We start from the raw sequence: 15,817 nt of genomic DNA, 5'->3' as shown, positions 1-15,817 counted from the left end.
TGGTCGCAACGGTCCGTGGAAAGTGAAGGCCCGAGGCTAGCATAAGCTAGCGGAGCTAACGTGGTCGGATCACGTGAGTAACACAGACAATTTTTCGGCGCTATCTAGCAAAATGAGCTAGTGGTAGCATAGCGAAAACGAAGCAGTAGCTATCCAGCAGACTGAAGGTTTCCAGCAAATAAAGCTAACTAGCAAGAAGACAATAACTAGCTAGCAGATTGAAGGGTGCCAGCATACTAACCCAAGCTAGCTATCAAAATCAAAGGGACCAAGCTGTTGGCTGGAAAACGGAGCTAACCAGCTAGCGATCCAGCTAGCTAGCCAGGACAAGACAGATTGAGCTAAACTCAACCTTAAATTCAGAGAGATGATTAAGGGGGAGGAAACAGTGAAGCATTTGAAAGACCTGCGAACGAGGGCGAAGGTGGCTCTAGGTCGTAAGGTGAACTCAGTAACAAAGACGGTGAACACTATGTTGGAGGAGTTGATAAAAGAATATAGTGAAGTCCACAAGGCCGCCACCAAAGTCACAGAGGCCAACAGTGAATACCTGATGCAATTCATTCTGAACGAGGGCGTTGGAAGGAACACTTTGAGGAACTCCTGAACCCGACAACTCCGCCCTCTATGTTAGAGGCAGAGCTGGAGTATGACGGGGGATCAACACCAATCTCCCGAGGGGAGGTCACTGAGGTCGTTAAACAACTCCACAGTGGCAAAGCCCCGGGGGTGGATGAGATCCGCCCAGAAATGCTGAAGGCTCTGGGTGTTGAGGGACTGTCATGGTTGACACGTCTCATCAACGTTGCGTGGAAGTCGGAAACAGTGCCGAAGGAGTGGCAGACCGGGGTGGTGGTTCCCCTTTTTAAAAAGGGGGATCAGAGGGTGTGTGCCAATTACAGAGGCATCACACTACTCAGCCCCCCCGGGAAAGTTTACTCCAAGGTACTTGAAAGGAGGGTCAGGCCGATTGTCGAACCTCAGATTGAGGAGGAACAATGCGGATTCCGTCCTGGTCGTGGAACGACGGATCAGCTTTTTACTCTCGCAAGGATCCTGGAGGGGGCCTGGGAGTACGCTTATCCGGTCTACATGTGTTTTGTAGACTTGGAGAAGGCGTATGACCGAGTTCCCAGGGAGTTACTGTGGGAGGTGCTGCGGGAGTATGCGGTGAGGGGGTCTCTACTCAGGGCCATCCAATCTCTGTACTCCCAAAGCGAGAGCTGTGTCCGGGTCCTCGGCAGTAAGTCGGACCCATTTCCGGTGAGGGTTGGCCTCCGCCAGGGCTGCGCTTTGTCACCAATCCTGTTTGTAATATTCATGGATCGGATTTCGAGGCGTAGTCGTGGGGGGGGGGGGTCTGCGGTTCGGTGGACTAAGGATTGCACCACTGCTTTTTGCAGATGATGTGGTTCTGATGGCTTCATCGGTCTGCGACGTTCAGCACTCACTGGATCGGTTCACAACCGAGTGTGAAGCGGCTGGGATGAGGATCAGCACCTCCAAATCTGAGGCCATGGTTCTCAGCAGGAAACCGATGGACTGTCCACTCCAAGTAGGGAATGAGTCCTTACCCCAAGTGAAGGGGTTCAAGTATCTCGGGGTCTTGTTCTCGAGTGAGGGAACAATGGAGCGTGAGATGGGCCGGAGAATCGGAGCAGCGGGAGCGGTACTGCAGTCGCTTTACCGTTGTGACGAAAAGGGAGCTGAGCCAGAAGGCAAAGCTCTCTGTCTACCGGGCCATTTTCGTTCCTACCCTCACCTATGGTCATGAAGGATGGGTCATGACCGAAAGAACGAGATCGCGGATACAAGCGGCCGAGATGGGTTTCCTCCGCCGGGTGGCTGGTGTCTCCCTTAGGGATAAGGTGAGAAGTTCGGTCATCAGGGAGGGACTCGGAGTTGAGCCGCTCCTCCTTCGCGTCGAAAGAAGCCAGTTGAGGTGGTTCGGGCACGTCCAGCTGGGAAGAGACCAAGGGGTAGACCTAGGACCAGGTGGAGGGATTATATTTCTTCGCTGGCCTGGGAGCGCCTTGGGACCCCCCAGTCAGAGCTGGTTGATGTCGCCAGGGAAAAGAAAGTTTGGGGCTCTCTGCTGGAACTGCTACCCCCGCGACCCGACCACGGATAAGCGGGAGAAGATGGATGGATTAATTCTGAACGCTGATAGCAACGAGAACCAAGTACCAGAAGAGCTGAGGGCAGACGTGGAAAAGACGGATGGAGTGACCAGCCAAAGGCTTGAAGAGGTCAGTGAAGTGATTAAAGCAAACCTTTGGTCTAGGCATGGAGAAAATAAGTGATGTTTGCCATCGGGGAAGCTGAAAAGGTCTATGAGGACGTGGAAGCGACACAAATTGACCTGGTGAGCTATGAGAATTACAAAAAGCAGCTTAAACATTTAGAAATACTCATTAAGCAATTAAAGGAAGTGCACAGCACCTGGAGGGGATGGGCTCCTGTGACTGCTAGAAAAGATGTGGAAGAGAGCCAACTGGAGACAAGGAAAAACGCACTCAAGCGTCCAAAGGAAGCTGAGTTTAACAAAGCATGCGGTGCAGCAGAGTTGGCACGCACCGCAGCAGAGGATGAGCACTCCAAGTTAGCCGAGACCCAACGTGCGAAGCTCGCCGAGATTCAAATTGCTGCAGAGGAAGCACGCATTGCAGCAGAGGATGAGCGCGCCCAGTTCGCCCTGGTTCAGCTAAGGCAAGACCAGGCCCAACGCTCTAAATTGGTCGAGGCTCAGATTGCAGCAGAAGAAGCGCGGTTTGACCTCATGAAAGCGCAGCATAAAGCAGTGGAAGAGGTGCACACTACTGGCGTGGCAGGCACGGAACCCAGAGACAACCCGATGGGAGCGATGTCAAAGATACGACTCAAGCCGGTAAGCCTTCCCAAGTTCAGTGGCAGTATGAGGGAGTTTCACCGCTGAAAAAAGGACTGGGAATCTTTGCAGAAGCAGGGAGAACCGTCCGAGTCGCCTGAAGTCAAGAAATGCCAGCTTCTAGACAGCATGGAAGAGAAGGTAAAAAATGATGTCAAGTTGACCAGCTACAGTACAGTCGAAGACATGTTCAGAGTACTGGAGAACCGTTACGGAAACAGGACCACGATTACACTGCAGATCGTCTTAGAACTGGAGAAGATACCAGCTGTGAAAGGAGACCAGCCGAGGAAGGTGATAGACCTCATCCAAGCTGTGGAAAAGGCTTTGGCAGACCTCACAGACATCGGGAACCCTGGAGCCATCAACCACCCGCTGATGATTAGGTCTATAGAAAGCAAGCTGCCCGACCAGGTGAAGCGAGAGTGGGTCATCTTCAGGGCGAAGCCCGAATACGGTGTCACCCCAGTCAACCATTTCAATACGCTTCTGAAGTTCCTGAAGGAGCAAGAAGAAATTCTAGAGAGCTTGGAACAACTGAAAATAACAGACATCTGAGAAAATGGACAAACCGCAAAACAGGTTCAAGAGGAAGTATGCCTACACAAAAGCCACCAGAACGGACCCTCCAGAAGGTGAGTGCGTCGTGTGTGGAGAGGATAAACACAATAACAAGTTATTCTTCTGCAAGAAGTTCAAGGGGTTTGGCTTGGCTGAGAGAAAGACTGCTGTGAAGGGGTAGAAGAGTGCACAGACAGGTTCCTCTGCAACAGGGAAGACTGCCAAGAGAGGACCTCCTTGGACCACCACTACCTCCTCTGTCCAAAATGGGAACAGCTACCAAAGGGGAAACTTGGAAAAGGCAGCGAGAGGGTAAGAGAGCTAACAGAAGAACAAAAGTAAGCCTTGTCCAAATGTTCCCCAGAGGCGGCGGCAGGGATCAAGAAAGCTTTCAGTAACAGCAACAAGACTTCAGTGACAAGGAGCACTAGGAAGGATGAAGGTGGACTTCTGGAAGATAATAGACTGACCGAGCACCCTGTCATCATGATGCTGTTGGAAGTCACTGCCAATGCGGGGCAGAAGATCGGAGCTCTGATTGACACCAACTACATCACTCACGTAGCGGCTGACAGGCTCGGTCTGAGCAGAGAAGAAGTCACTCTGGTCGTGCATAGAGTTGGAGGAATGACCGTGACAGTCAAAACGAAGAGGTACGTCCTGCGAGTAAGAGTCAAGACCCCCAAAGGTACTGTGAAGGCTCACGAGCTGGTTTGTTATGGCCTGGAGGAGATCGCTAAAGTGCATCGGAGCGTCAGACCTCAACAGCTAAAGAGGTTCTTTCCGGAGGTTGCAACGGAGGAACTGAAGAGACCAGACCATGTCGAGCTTCTCATCAGTCACAGAGAGGGGAGACTCGCTCCACAAAGACTGAGGATAGTTGGAGACCTCGTCTTACATCTTTTTAAACATTTCAAAAGAAAAAAGTGTTATAGGATAATCAGTCAACTGTTTTTTGGGGGGTTGAATATTCAAATATAAATTTGCTTTCAAATTCCCATCCCTAGTATGAAGAGAGAAATGGTTTAACTATTATTATAAATAAATAGAAGAACACTGTTGGTTTTATTTTGCTCTCAGTATTTAAACAGCATAAATGTTATAGTGTTTATTTGAATAATTAAACTCCTGATCCACATTAGTTTATAAAGTTAATCACATCTGGACTCACTGTGCCTTCCTGCAGTTCCTCACAGCTGGAAGCAGTCTCAGTTTTCCCTCATCTGATGTGTTGTACTGATTCAGGTCAAAGTCATCCAGAACCTCCTCTGACATCTGCAGCATGTAGGCCAGAGCAGAGCAGTGGATATCAGAGAGATGATCTGATCTGTTCTCTGACTTCAGGAACTCTGTGATCTCCTGATGTACTGAGTGGTCCTTCATCTCTGTCAGACAGTGGAAGATGTTGATCATCCTGTCAGGAGAGGATCCACTGTTCATCTCCTTCAGGTTGTTGATGGCTCTCTGGATGGTTTCTGGTCTGTTGTCTGTGCGACCCAGCAGGCCTCCTAACAGTCTCTGGTTGGACTCCAGAGAGAGGCCGTGGAGAAAGCGGACAAACAGGTCCAGGTAGCCATTTCTGCTTCTGAGGGATTTCTCCATGGCTCCCTTCAGGAAGACATCCAGAGATGGGTAACCCTGATCTCTGCTGTTGTTATAGTCTCTCCTCAGGAAGTCCTTCAGTACCTCTGTGTCTCTGTTGGTGTAACAGTGCAACACGTAGACTGCAGCCAGAAACTCCTGAACGCTCAGATGAACAAAGCAGTAGACGGTTTTCTGGAAGATCACACTCTCTCTTTTGAAGATCTGTGTACAAACTCCTGAGTGCACCAAGGCCTCTGTGACATCAAGGCCACAGCGCTGCAGGTCTTCTTGGTAGAACATGATGTCTCCTTTCTCCAGATGTTCAAACGCCAGCCTCCCCAGCTTCAGAAGAACCTCCCTGTCAGCCTCCGTCAGCTGCTGTGGACTCGTCTCATGTCCCTCTTCATACTTCTGCTTCTTCCTCTTGGTCTGGACCAGCAGGAAGTGTGAGTACATGTCAGTGAGGGTCTGGGGCAGCTCTCCTCTCTGGTCTGTAGTCAACATGTGGTCCAGAACTGCAGCAGTGATCCAGCAGAAGACTGGGATCACACACATGATGTGGAGGCTCCTGGAGCTCTTGATGTGAGAGATGATTCTGCTGGACAGGTCTTCATCACTCGATCTCCTCCTGAAGTACTCCTCCTTCTGGGCGTCAGTGAAGCCTCGTACTTCTGTCACCCTGTCCACACACTCAGGAGGGATCTGATTGGACGCTGCAGGTCGGGAAGTTATCCAGACGAGAGCCGAGGGAAGCAGCTTCCCCCTGATGAGGTTTGTCAGCAGCACGTTGACTGAGGACTGCTGTGAGACATCAGACACAACCTCATTGTTTCTGAAGTCCAGAGAAAGTCTGCTTTCATCCAGGCCGTCAAAGATGAGCAGCACTTTGCAGACAGCCAGCTGCTCTGCTGTGACCTTCTGTAAGGTTGGATGGAAGACATGGAGCAGCCTGAGAAGACTGTACTGCTCACCTTTGATCAGGTTCAGCTCCCTGAAGGAGAGCGGGATCACCAGGCGGACATCTTGGTTTCCCAAACCCTCGGCCCAGTCCAGAGTGAACTTCTGCACTGAGAAGGTTTTTCCAACTCGAGCGACTCCGTTGGTCAGGACCGCTCTGATGGGAGTCTGTTGGTCCGGTAAGGCTTTAAAGATGTCCTGGCACTTGATTGGAGTGTCATGGAGGGGCTTCTTCGTGGAAGCTGCCTCCAGCTGCCTCACCTCATGTTGGGTATTAACCTCTTCACTCTGGCCTTGTGTGATGTAGAGCTCAGTGAAGATGCTGTTGAGGAGAGTTTCACTGTGATCAGTTCCTTCAGTCACACGTTCACATCTCCTCCTCAGACTGAGCCTATGTTCATCTAGAACCTCCTGCAGACCACTATCTGCTGGAAGAGAAGGAAACATGAGAGAATGAGGAAAATGCTCTGAGAATCTAATTATAACAATAAAACAACAACAAACAGACTGAGTTTAAATGTTGTATAAACAGCTTACTGTCTCTGCTCTACAACAGTACACCTATTCAGAAACAAAGGAACCAGGAAGAGGAATAAGACGCTGCGTGTGTTCGGCCTCTTACCTCGTACAGTTCTGGTCTGACTGGCTGTCTGCAGTCCAGCTCTGGTTCTGGTTCTTTTCCCACACTGGGGACAGGAGGGGTCTCCTGATGGAGGTCTCTGCTCCCAGTATGAGGTGATGCACTCTCTGCAGAACCAGTGTCCACAGCTGGTAGAGACTGGATCCTTCAGGACGTCCTGACACAGAGCACAGCTGGACAGCTGCTCCTCCACAGGACCACCACTCTTCCTCTTCCCTCTGTGGAGATGAACACATCCTTTACAGCACTTTACATTAGTGCAGCTGATTCTCACCAATGGGCAGAGAGTCACAAACGTTACACTCAAGTTTAAATGTGTCACGCTGCAGGAATACGCAGGTGACATGAATTTCACCTCTTCACTTTCTTGGTGTTGCCAGGCACGGATCTGGGTCTTTGCATTGACTCGACATGTAATCACACAAAGCTCTGTTATATCTGCTAATGCTAAACACAACCAGCTCACCAGTAGTAAATAATGTAGTAAATAATGTTTTGGACGATAAATGTAGTTTTGAGTGAGTATTTATCAATATTTCTTCCATTAAAAAATAGGGATGTAACGGTATCCGTATTCGACCCGTACCGTCACAGTTCGGACGTCACGGTTCGGACGTCACGGTTCGGACGTCACAATTCGGTGCAGCCACACGACGAATATGCCTTTTTTTTTAAGAGTGGGAAAAAAGTCTGTTATTCAGGGCAGTATCCACTACACCAGGGGTGCCCAACCAGTCGATCGGGAGATTCCCAGTCGATCACGAGATGTGTCTAAAAATAGAACAACAATATTCTGTTTTATCGTTAATGTCCTATAACATAATCTTCCTGTGCCAGAATAATGCACTTGAACGCATCCAAGCTTTGTGATTGGCCGGCGTGACCCCATGTGTCGGGGCGTGGCAGGTGGGCAGTGGGCAGTGCACTAGTTCGCTGACGTTGTCCGTGGCAACAGGAGTGACAGTCCGCACACACACAAGACCGCAATTATGGTAGAAGCAAAAAAGCCCAAAATATATAATTTTCACTCCGAGTGGGAGGATGATTATTTTTGTATCTATTCCAATTCAAAGTCCATCTGTCTCATCTGCGATGCGAGCGTGGCTTTATCGAAGAAGGGTAATTTAGGAGCGGCATTTCAAAACAGTGCACAAACCCTACGAGACGGAATTCCCTCCTGATTCTGCCCTGCGCTCCAAAAGGGGAGGGGCCTGAAAGGACAGCTAAATGCACAGCAGTCCATTTTCACCAGGCCCAACAACAAGAGCAAGGCTGCTCCAGAGCATCTTATCGAAGTCTTTCAAAGACGGCGAAGTTGTGAAAGAAGCTTTCCTGGAGGCTGCCGACGTGCTTTTGGGGACAGTAAAAATAACAGTAGCATTTCAACAGGTTTTTGATATAATAAAAACTCAAGTTAGATACCGTTATTAATCAGCTGTAAGTTTTAGTTTGTTTGAACTTATTCATTATAATTATTGTACAAAATGGTATAAGAATGCAAACTTAAATAGATTATAGTCTATTATCAATTCAGGTTAAGAAACTAGTGTTGCTTGCATCCTATTTTAAAAAGGGATTTCTTTTTATACTCTACTAAAATGCAACAAAAAAAGAGTTTGATTCTATTAATTTTGTCTTTTTTATTGCACGTTGGCAGCAGATTCCTGCGTAGCTTCAGATCTGAGTTGTCTTATTTGTAAGCCTAATTTATACTTTTGTAGCAACACTGTTTTTATATAATGGCAAAGAAAGGGTTCAGAGTCTTTTCTTTGTTCCTGCGTCATATGTGGCAGCACTGTTCAATGCTTCTTGAAAACATACCACTGTAGTGTGACGTGTGGATAAACTCCAACTCTGTATCAACAACACTGTTGTGTAACTTCAGTTAAATACTTGTATCTGTGTAGATTAGAAAGAGGTAAGATAAAGGATCTGCAGTATTTTATGAAGTATTAATCGTACAAAGGTCAGTTTTATACAAGTAGTAGTAGTGTGTATTTACCTGGTAGCAGGCTGTCAGTAATGGCTACGCCTCTCTATTTGGACTGGTAGATCTCGGCAGACTTTAAAAGTAGCTCTCGGTTCAAAAAAGGTTGGGCACCCCTGATGTAGATGATGAACAGAAAGGGACCAAGTACAGAAGCCTGAGGGACGCCATGATTGACGAGGGCTGTGGGGGATTTGGAGTTGTTAATGGAGATGAATTGATGTCTGTCAGAGAGATAGGATTTAAACCAGGAGAGGGCAGTACCGGTAATGCCAATGGAAGACTGGAGGCGGTTGATGAGGATGGAATGGATCTCGGCAGACTGGCAACTTTAAAAGTAGCTCTCGGTTCAAAAAAGGTTGGGCACCCCTGCACTACACTATAATCCAGGGGGCGGTTTTGCCCTTAAAAGCTGTTTGCCAGCCGCCCTTAAACAACAAATGAAGAAAAAGAAGAAAACACAACAAAACGAATAAAATACAGGAAGAAGAAAAGTTTGTATTGCGATTTCAGATAACACACAGGAGCTGGAAGGAAGAACCACCTGCTTCTTTTAAATCAGCTTTGTGGGAACATTTCGGGTTCCTTGTGGACTACAATAACGATAAAGTGCGAGTGGTGGTTCGGACGAGGACGGTGTGCCGGTGTTGTGTCAAATTATGCACCCCCGTCGTGAAATGCACCCCTTGACACGGGAACGCGCATTTGAACGTATAGTCCGCTAATCTATGTTGTCTTTTTGATGGTTGGGGTGTTGAATCCTGGATGTTGCATTCATTCGTCACTTATTTTTTATTTAATATGTTTTTATTTAATTGTGACGTCTTGTCTGTATACTAGTGCTTTAAAAAAGTATTGTTTATGTTTACATGAAGTGCTTGAGGGTGGGATTAATAGAAACATTTTTATTTTGGGGGGTGCTTTTTATGAACAGCCTGGTTGCCACGATATGCACCCCTTGCCATCTCTGACAATAAACGGGTCACATACATGAAACGTGCTCCATTTCAGAAATAGTCATATCGGACCATGCCCCCCTTTTATTAGACTTGGAATTGCTTCCTAAAAGTGGACAGCGCTCAAATTGGAGATTGAATACAGGGTTATTATCCTGAGAATTTATTTCTGAGAAAATTAGGCTCTTTATCCGAAATAACAAATCTGACTCGACTTCTCCTTCCCTCCTGTGGGAAACCTGTAAAGCGGTAATTCGCGGTGATATTATCTCTTACAGTGCCAGGGAACATAAGCAGCGAATACAGAGACAACTTGAGCTGATGGAAGCAATTCTACAAATTGACAGACAGAACCCCGCTTCTCCTAGTCCCGCTCTTCAGACGGAGAGAGACTCAAGCTCCAAACTGAATGTGATCTTATTTCCACAAACAAAGCAGAGTTTGTTTTAAGGCACACAAAGAGTACCTATTATGAATATGGGGACAAGGCCAGCCGACTGCTAGCGTTACAACTAAAGCATCAATCTGCCTCAATAATATCCACATGTCTACCCTACTTGTAGGTGCCATAACACTACTTAGCTCAAGTTCATTATTTGTATTATCATTATTATTTACGTCACCTTTATTTGCTTGTTGAGCACTTCCGGTAATTGTCACATGGGTGTGGTTTGGTTATATAAGTCACCTGTTTGATGTCGAGTGCACATGACAGAGGGTGAGCTTGTGCTGTCATTTTTTCTGTTGACCGTTTTTGTCCATAGTTACTGTGTTTTGATTTTGTTTATTAAATATCCTTACAACTATATTGTTTCAACATGGACTTTCTTTTCGAAAACGAGTCACAGTTTAAAGCCACTCGGCGACTCAAATGTAACTGGGTATTGAGCCGCCACACTACTTTTATAATTTTCGAATCATAAATCTAATCGATAGAAGATAGATAGCGTCACTGCACCACTCTCACCCGCCATTAGAAAGCAGCAAGTAACTGAAGCAAGTGCAATTATGTAGGGTGGAGATTTGGAGTATTTAATCAAGCATAATTGTACTAAACTTCCGCTACAGCAGCAACAACAAATAAAATCCGATGACAGGCCAATGCTCAAACTGGAGCTGTGTACAGCGAAGAAAAAAGGAGCGAATCGGACGTAAAACATTAAAGGTCTCCTGATTTAGTTTGTGAATGAATGCTTATTAGAGGTTCGGCTGGAGAGTGGGTGCGGACCTGTCGGTTAGATAACAGGCGTGTGCAAGTCCTGCATCTGTAGGATACAAATGTGTGTAAATTGATACCGGGTGCTGTAATCACTCTGGTTACGTTATTACATTGACCACCACACCCCCGACCCAAAATAAGGGACGTATTATTGGCTTCCCCTAATTTTTTTCCCACGCCACGCTACTGTCCAGGACATGGTTAAACTGTACACCCCAGCACGTGCACTCCGCTCTGCATCAACCAAACGGCTCGCTGCGCCCTCGCTGCGAGGGGGACCCAAGTTCCCATCAGCAGAAACACGTGGGTTTGCTATCCTGGCTCCAAAATGGTGGAATGAGCTCCCCATTGACATCAGGACAGCAGATAGCTTACACACCTTCCGGCGCAGACTGAAAACTCATCTCTTTCGACTCCACTTCGAGCGATAGAATTACATGTTACTTGTTAGACGCTTTTATCCAAAGCGACTTACATACTCAATACTGTGGGCAATCCCCACAGGAGCAATTTTGGGTGAAGTGTCTTGCCCAGGGACACAACGACATGCTGACTGCAGCGGGGTTTGAACCTGTGACCCCCTGATCCTAACAACCCACTACGCCACACGCCTCCCTATTTTCCGAATTGCTAACAAAGCACTTATATACTAATAAAGAACTGGCTTACCTAAAGTCTGATGTCTGATTATATAATCATATGCGCGGGCCGCTAGAGTCTGTTGATCTCCAGACTAACAGCAGCATGAGAATCAGCTGCTGAAAGTGCCGATGCTCCATGGCCGAGGCTCCGGTAGAAATTGCCGGGATTTGCGTTTTTACCCCCTTAATGTCTGACCAATGGTTGAACAGCATTTCCGTGCACATGACTTGTGTTTAAAGTTCATAGTCCGTTTGAGTTTTGCCGTGTGAACGCAAACCGAACCTTCTGAAAAATGAAACAATGTAACAAACTGTCGTCTGGTGCGCACCAGAAAACGGACTATTAGGTGTGAACGCACCGTTAGACCAGAGTCCGGTTGTTTAGTTCCCTTCAGAGGTCTCGGACTGCGTTCACACCGACCAAAATGAACCGCACCAAGCGGCTAAACGCACCAGGGTTCAACCGGACTATACAAGGCAGATGTGAACACACCCTAAAAGCTTTAGGAATCCAAACTATAACATATAATAAGTACCCTGTATCAACATTGATGCAAAACAAGTGAAATTTTACCTTTTTAGAGAGATTTTTTTTTTTAAAAACACTTCTGGGGTCATTTGGGTGGATTTTCCGTATCTCTGGAACCCATTGGTCGATTTTGATTAGAGATGTCCCGATCCGATCACGTGATCAGGGATCGGAGCCGATCACGTGATTTTCAAAAAATCGGGGATCGGGATTTTTTTTTACATTTTTTTTCAAATCTTTTTTATTATTATTTCATGTGACAAAACAAAAATGACCATGTTCACGTCTTAAAGTCATCCTGAGGACTTAGTTTTGGTTTAAAATTACACAACATCATGTATGTGTTGCTTTCTTTGGGCTTGTTTTCAGACCTGCTCATTTCTCTGAAAGCAACAGAGTGGGCGAAGTGTCTAATAGTAGCAGCAAGCTAACGAGAGGCTACGTTCAGCTGGTGACTCGGGAGTCGGGACAGAGAACATTTCAGGAGTTTGGAAGTATTATAAAATTGAAAGCGAAGGCAGTGTAACAGCCAGATGCAATGTTTGCAAGGCGGAGGTTTCGCGTGGTGGAAAGAACAGAGCTACGTTCAACACGACCAATCTAATACGCTACCTGAGAAACAAACACCAACAACAACACGGCGAGTACACAGCGGCCACTCAGGTAACGGCACTGAAGCAACCGACACTTTTAAAAGGAAAGAGAAACTGCCCCAGAACAGTGAAAAGGCCAACACAATAACAGTCAAGATAGCTGAACTCCTCGCGTTGGATGATCAGCCGTTATCTGTTACCTTTTTTTTCTCTTAATGCATTGCATAAAGATCGGATCGGGAAAAATCGGTATCGGCAGATTGTCAAAATCAAATGATCGGAATCGGATCGGGAGCAAAAAAAGGTGATCGGGACATCCCTAATTTTGATGATTGACAACTCTTTCTAACCGTCAGAGCCAATAGGATCGAGGGGAGGTTCCTAAATCCAGCTAAACATTACCATTGGTTAATGAGAATGATGCGCTTGCAGCATGCCCAAAACCGCGCTCTAAAAACGAATTCAGGCGACCTTTCACCTCCACTTAATTAAATGCATGGTTGCAAGATAAAAATGTGAGTTAATTGATTTAGATAAACATTTTAAGTTGAAAATATTAATTTATAAGTTGTGTTGACGTAATAATGTTGGTAATTACATCAACTTAATATTGTGTGTAATTTGAACTTTGATTTCTGCGTTAATTGACTTCAAACTAAATTCAAGTTGTAGTAAGTAATGTAATTGGCTTGATAACTTAATTGTTCTACACCTTGAGTTAAGGATTTCAAGTCCACTCCCACTTAACGTGCCTGGACAAGTTCCCACAGTTAAGACAAATAGAAATATACAAAGGACATTTTAAGGTGAGTATCATCTTTTGCCATTCAAATACAAGTAGTACTTGTAGTTGCACTGTATAGGCAAATTGCTGTTTGACCAAAATTAGCAGCCTTTGAATTGTGAATAGTTCTGTGAGAGGATACAAAGTATAAAGGCTACTGTGAGAGTAAAAATACTTTGGTTACTATTGTGATATCGCTTTTTATTCAAAATGAATCTCGTGAAGCAGATCAAGGATGCTTCTTGAGGTAGGATCCTTATTTAGAGTTGTCATTGAAATGCGAGTCGTTGGCAGTCACCCATTCAGAATATATTCATTTAGGTCATTTCTCTTTTTTCCCTTTTTCAAAATAGCACAATACAATTGAAGTACGCAGAGAACTATAGCCATCCGCTGCCTTGTCGTATACCTTGGAGAAAAGCAAGAGGACCTTTTCAAGGAGTTTAGCGACGTAATTACAAATCTTGAAATAAAATAAAATCCATGGGCACAGTGCTCTCTGACAAAATCCCTGCTCTCTGTCAGCTACATTCTGAAGCATATTGCACTTTTGGCCACACCCCAATCAATAATATCTTAGCAACGTTCAGCATAGATCGGTGTTGACAGCAATGGCGTGGGAAAGGGATTGTGTGAAATTTGAAAAGTGGCTTCTGCTCTTCACTTAACCAGTTCACATATTGTATGGAAACTGCAAAAAAGATGAGAAGATACACTAAAACTTGCACGGTTGTGATTGACAAAATCTGTCCACATGCATTTAAACACTAGGCAAAGTACTGAAAAGCACCTCTGTGTGTCTTCAGGACGACGTTGCCATGACGACACACACATGCAGACTCAATAGGTGAAAACAATACCAGCGTTGCTTTAGCAGCTGGTAATAGTGGCTCTGAATTAGCTAAGAGTGACAGTTTGAAAAGTATGCAGTTACCTAATTCATTATCTCTGATGCGCTAACCTATTGTTTAATGTGCTTCGAAAGGACATGAATATCGCCTTCATCAGTGACCGGTCCACCCAGGATCTGACCATCATTCTTTCAACCATGAATGAATGAGCAAGCATTCTGCGTTAAATGTGTTCATTCTGTTTGAAATAACGACTGTCGGGAGTGTAAACATCTTTGTTACATATTTTGTAAAATTGATGTGTGTGATCTGCAGACTGGTGGCCATTGAGAGTTTGTTTGATTTGACATATTTGGCACTGGTTTTAAATCTGCAAAGGCCTCTAACTTCGATGTGATGGCAGCATGTATTAGCTGTGTCCCCATGTCCCACGGTAATACGGCTAATGTGTTTATTTATTATTTGTGGGGCAATTTAAATTTGTGTTATTTATCTTTTTTCTCAAGATTGAAATGAAGCTCAGCGCAAGTTCTTTCCGGAAGACTGGGTATGATACATTCAGTCCGCAGCTGCATATAATCAGCTCATCACAGGCGCTCTCTTTAACCTATTACATTTCACCTCATTCTCCAGCAGCCAATCAGCGAGCTGCAGCCAAACTATAAAATGGTTCTCCTCTCTCCTGCAGTCAGCAGCATGTGTCCATAAATGTTCAAACAAAATGAATTCTCTCCTGATTGAAACATCATGTGTTGAAATAAATAACTGCAGTTCAAAATAAAAAGTGAATTGCCTAATATTTTTGTTGTGGAATCAATTTATTTATTTATTTAAAAAGGCAAACACATGAAAAAGTTAAGAAAAAAAACTATTGAATACAATATATTTGGAGCAACTTAATTTATAAATGGTTGTCAACTTAAAAACGTGTGTTCACAATGATGGTAATTAAGTACAACTTAAAATTCCTTTTAAATCATACGGTAAAACTAGTTGGAGCAACTTAATCTTTTGAGTAATCAACTTCAAAACTTGTGTTTATGCTACTAATTATTAAGTAAGTGGTAATTAAAAACACCTGACTGTAGAGGAAAAGCCTTCTCCCCTAACCCAAATAACTTTGTTGCTTTAAGACAATTTCATTAGAAGTTGTCTTAACTCAATAAACATCGATGCAAACTGTTGCGTTGATTTTCTTTGTTGAGCCAAGGCCTTTGTTTTTAGAGTGCGGAAGCTCGGTTACACTCGATATGAAAAATAGGTTTATTGCCATAAATGTGATGATGGATTATCAGTAGGGGTGTAACGGTATCCGTATTCGTCCCGTACCGTCACGGTTCGGAGGTCACGGTTCGGCACATGCAGTCACACGGCGAATACGCCTTTTTTTACGAGTGGAAAAAAAGCCTGTCACTCAGGGCAGTATTACACTATATATAATCCAGGGGGCGGTATTGTGCCTAAAAGCCAGCCGCCCGTAAATAACAAATGCAGAACAAGAACAACAAACACTACAAAACGAACACAATACATGAAGAAGAAAAGTTAGCTATGGCGAGTTCAAACACCACACAGGAGCTAGAAGACCCACCTGCTTCGTTTAAATCAGGTGTGTGGGAACATTTTGG

General features: G+C 45.2%; 1 protein-coding gene across 2 annotated transcripts in view; it reads right to left on the bottom strand.

The window, feature by feature from the left end:
- Positions 1-15,817, bottom strand: part of LOC117441143 (protein NLRC3-like) — a 36,421-nt gene that overhangs the window by 12,926 nt on the left and 7,678 nt on the right. For both annotated transcript variants that reach the window (XM_034077339.2, XM_034077345.2), the window contains 2 exons: positions 6,612-6,847; positions 4,620-6,417 (listed from right to left, as the gene is read on the bottom strand). In XM_034077339.2, coding sequence (XP_033933230.1) covers positions 4,620-6,417; positions 6,612-6,847 — 2,034 coding nt within the window. The remainder of the gene's footprint in view (positions 1-4,619; positions 6,418-6,611; positions 6,848-15,817) is intronic.

Source organism: Pseudochaenichthys georgianus, unplaced genomic scaffold (genome assembly GCF_902827115.2).
Source record: "Pseudochaenichthys georgianus unplaced genomic scaffold, fPseGeo1.2 scaffold_151_arrow_ctg1, whole genome shotgun sequence".
Taxonomy (NCBI): domain Eukaryota; kingdom Metazoa; phylum Chordata; class Actinopteri; order Perciformes; family Channichthyidae; genus Pseudochaenichthys; species Pseudochaenichthys georgianus.
The sequence above is the reverse complement of the archived record's forward strand: the minus strand, read 5'-3'. Positions and strand labels throughout refer to the sequence as shown.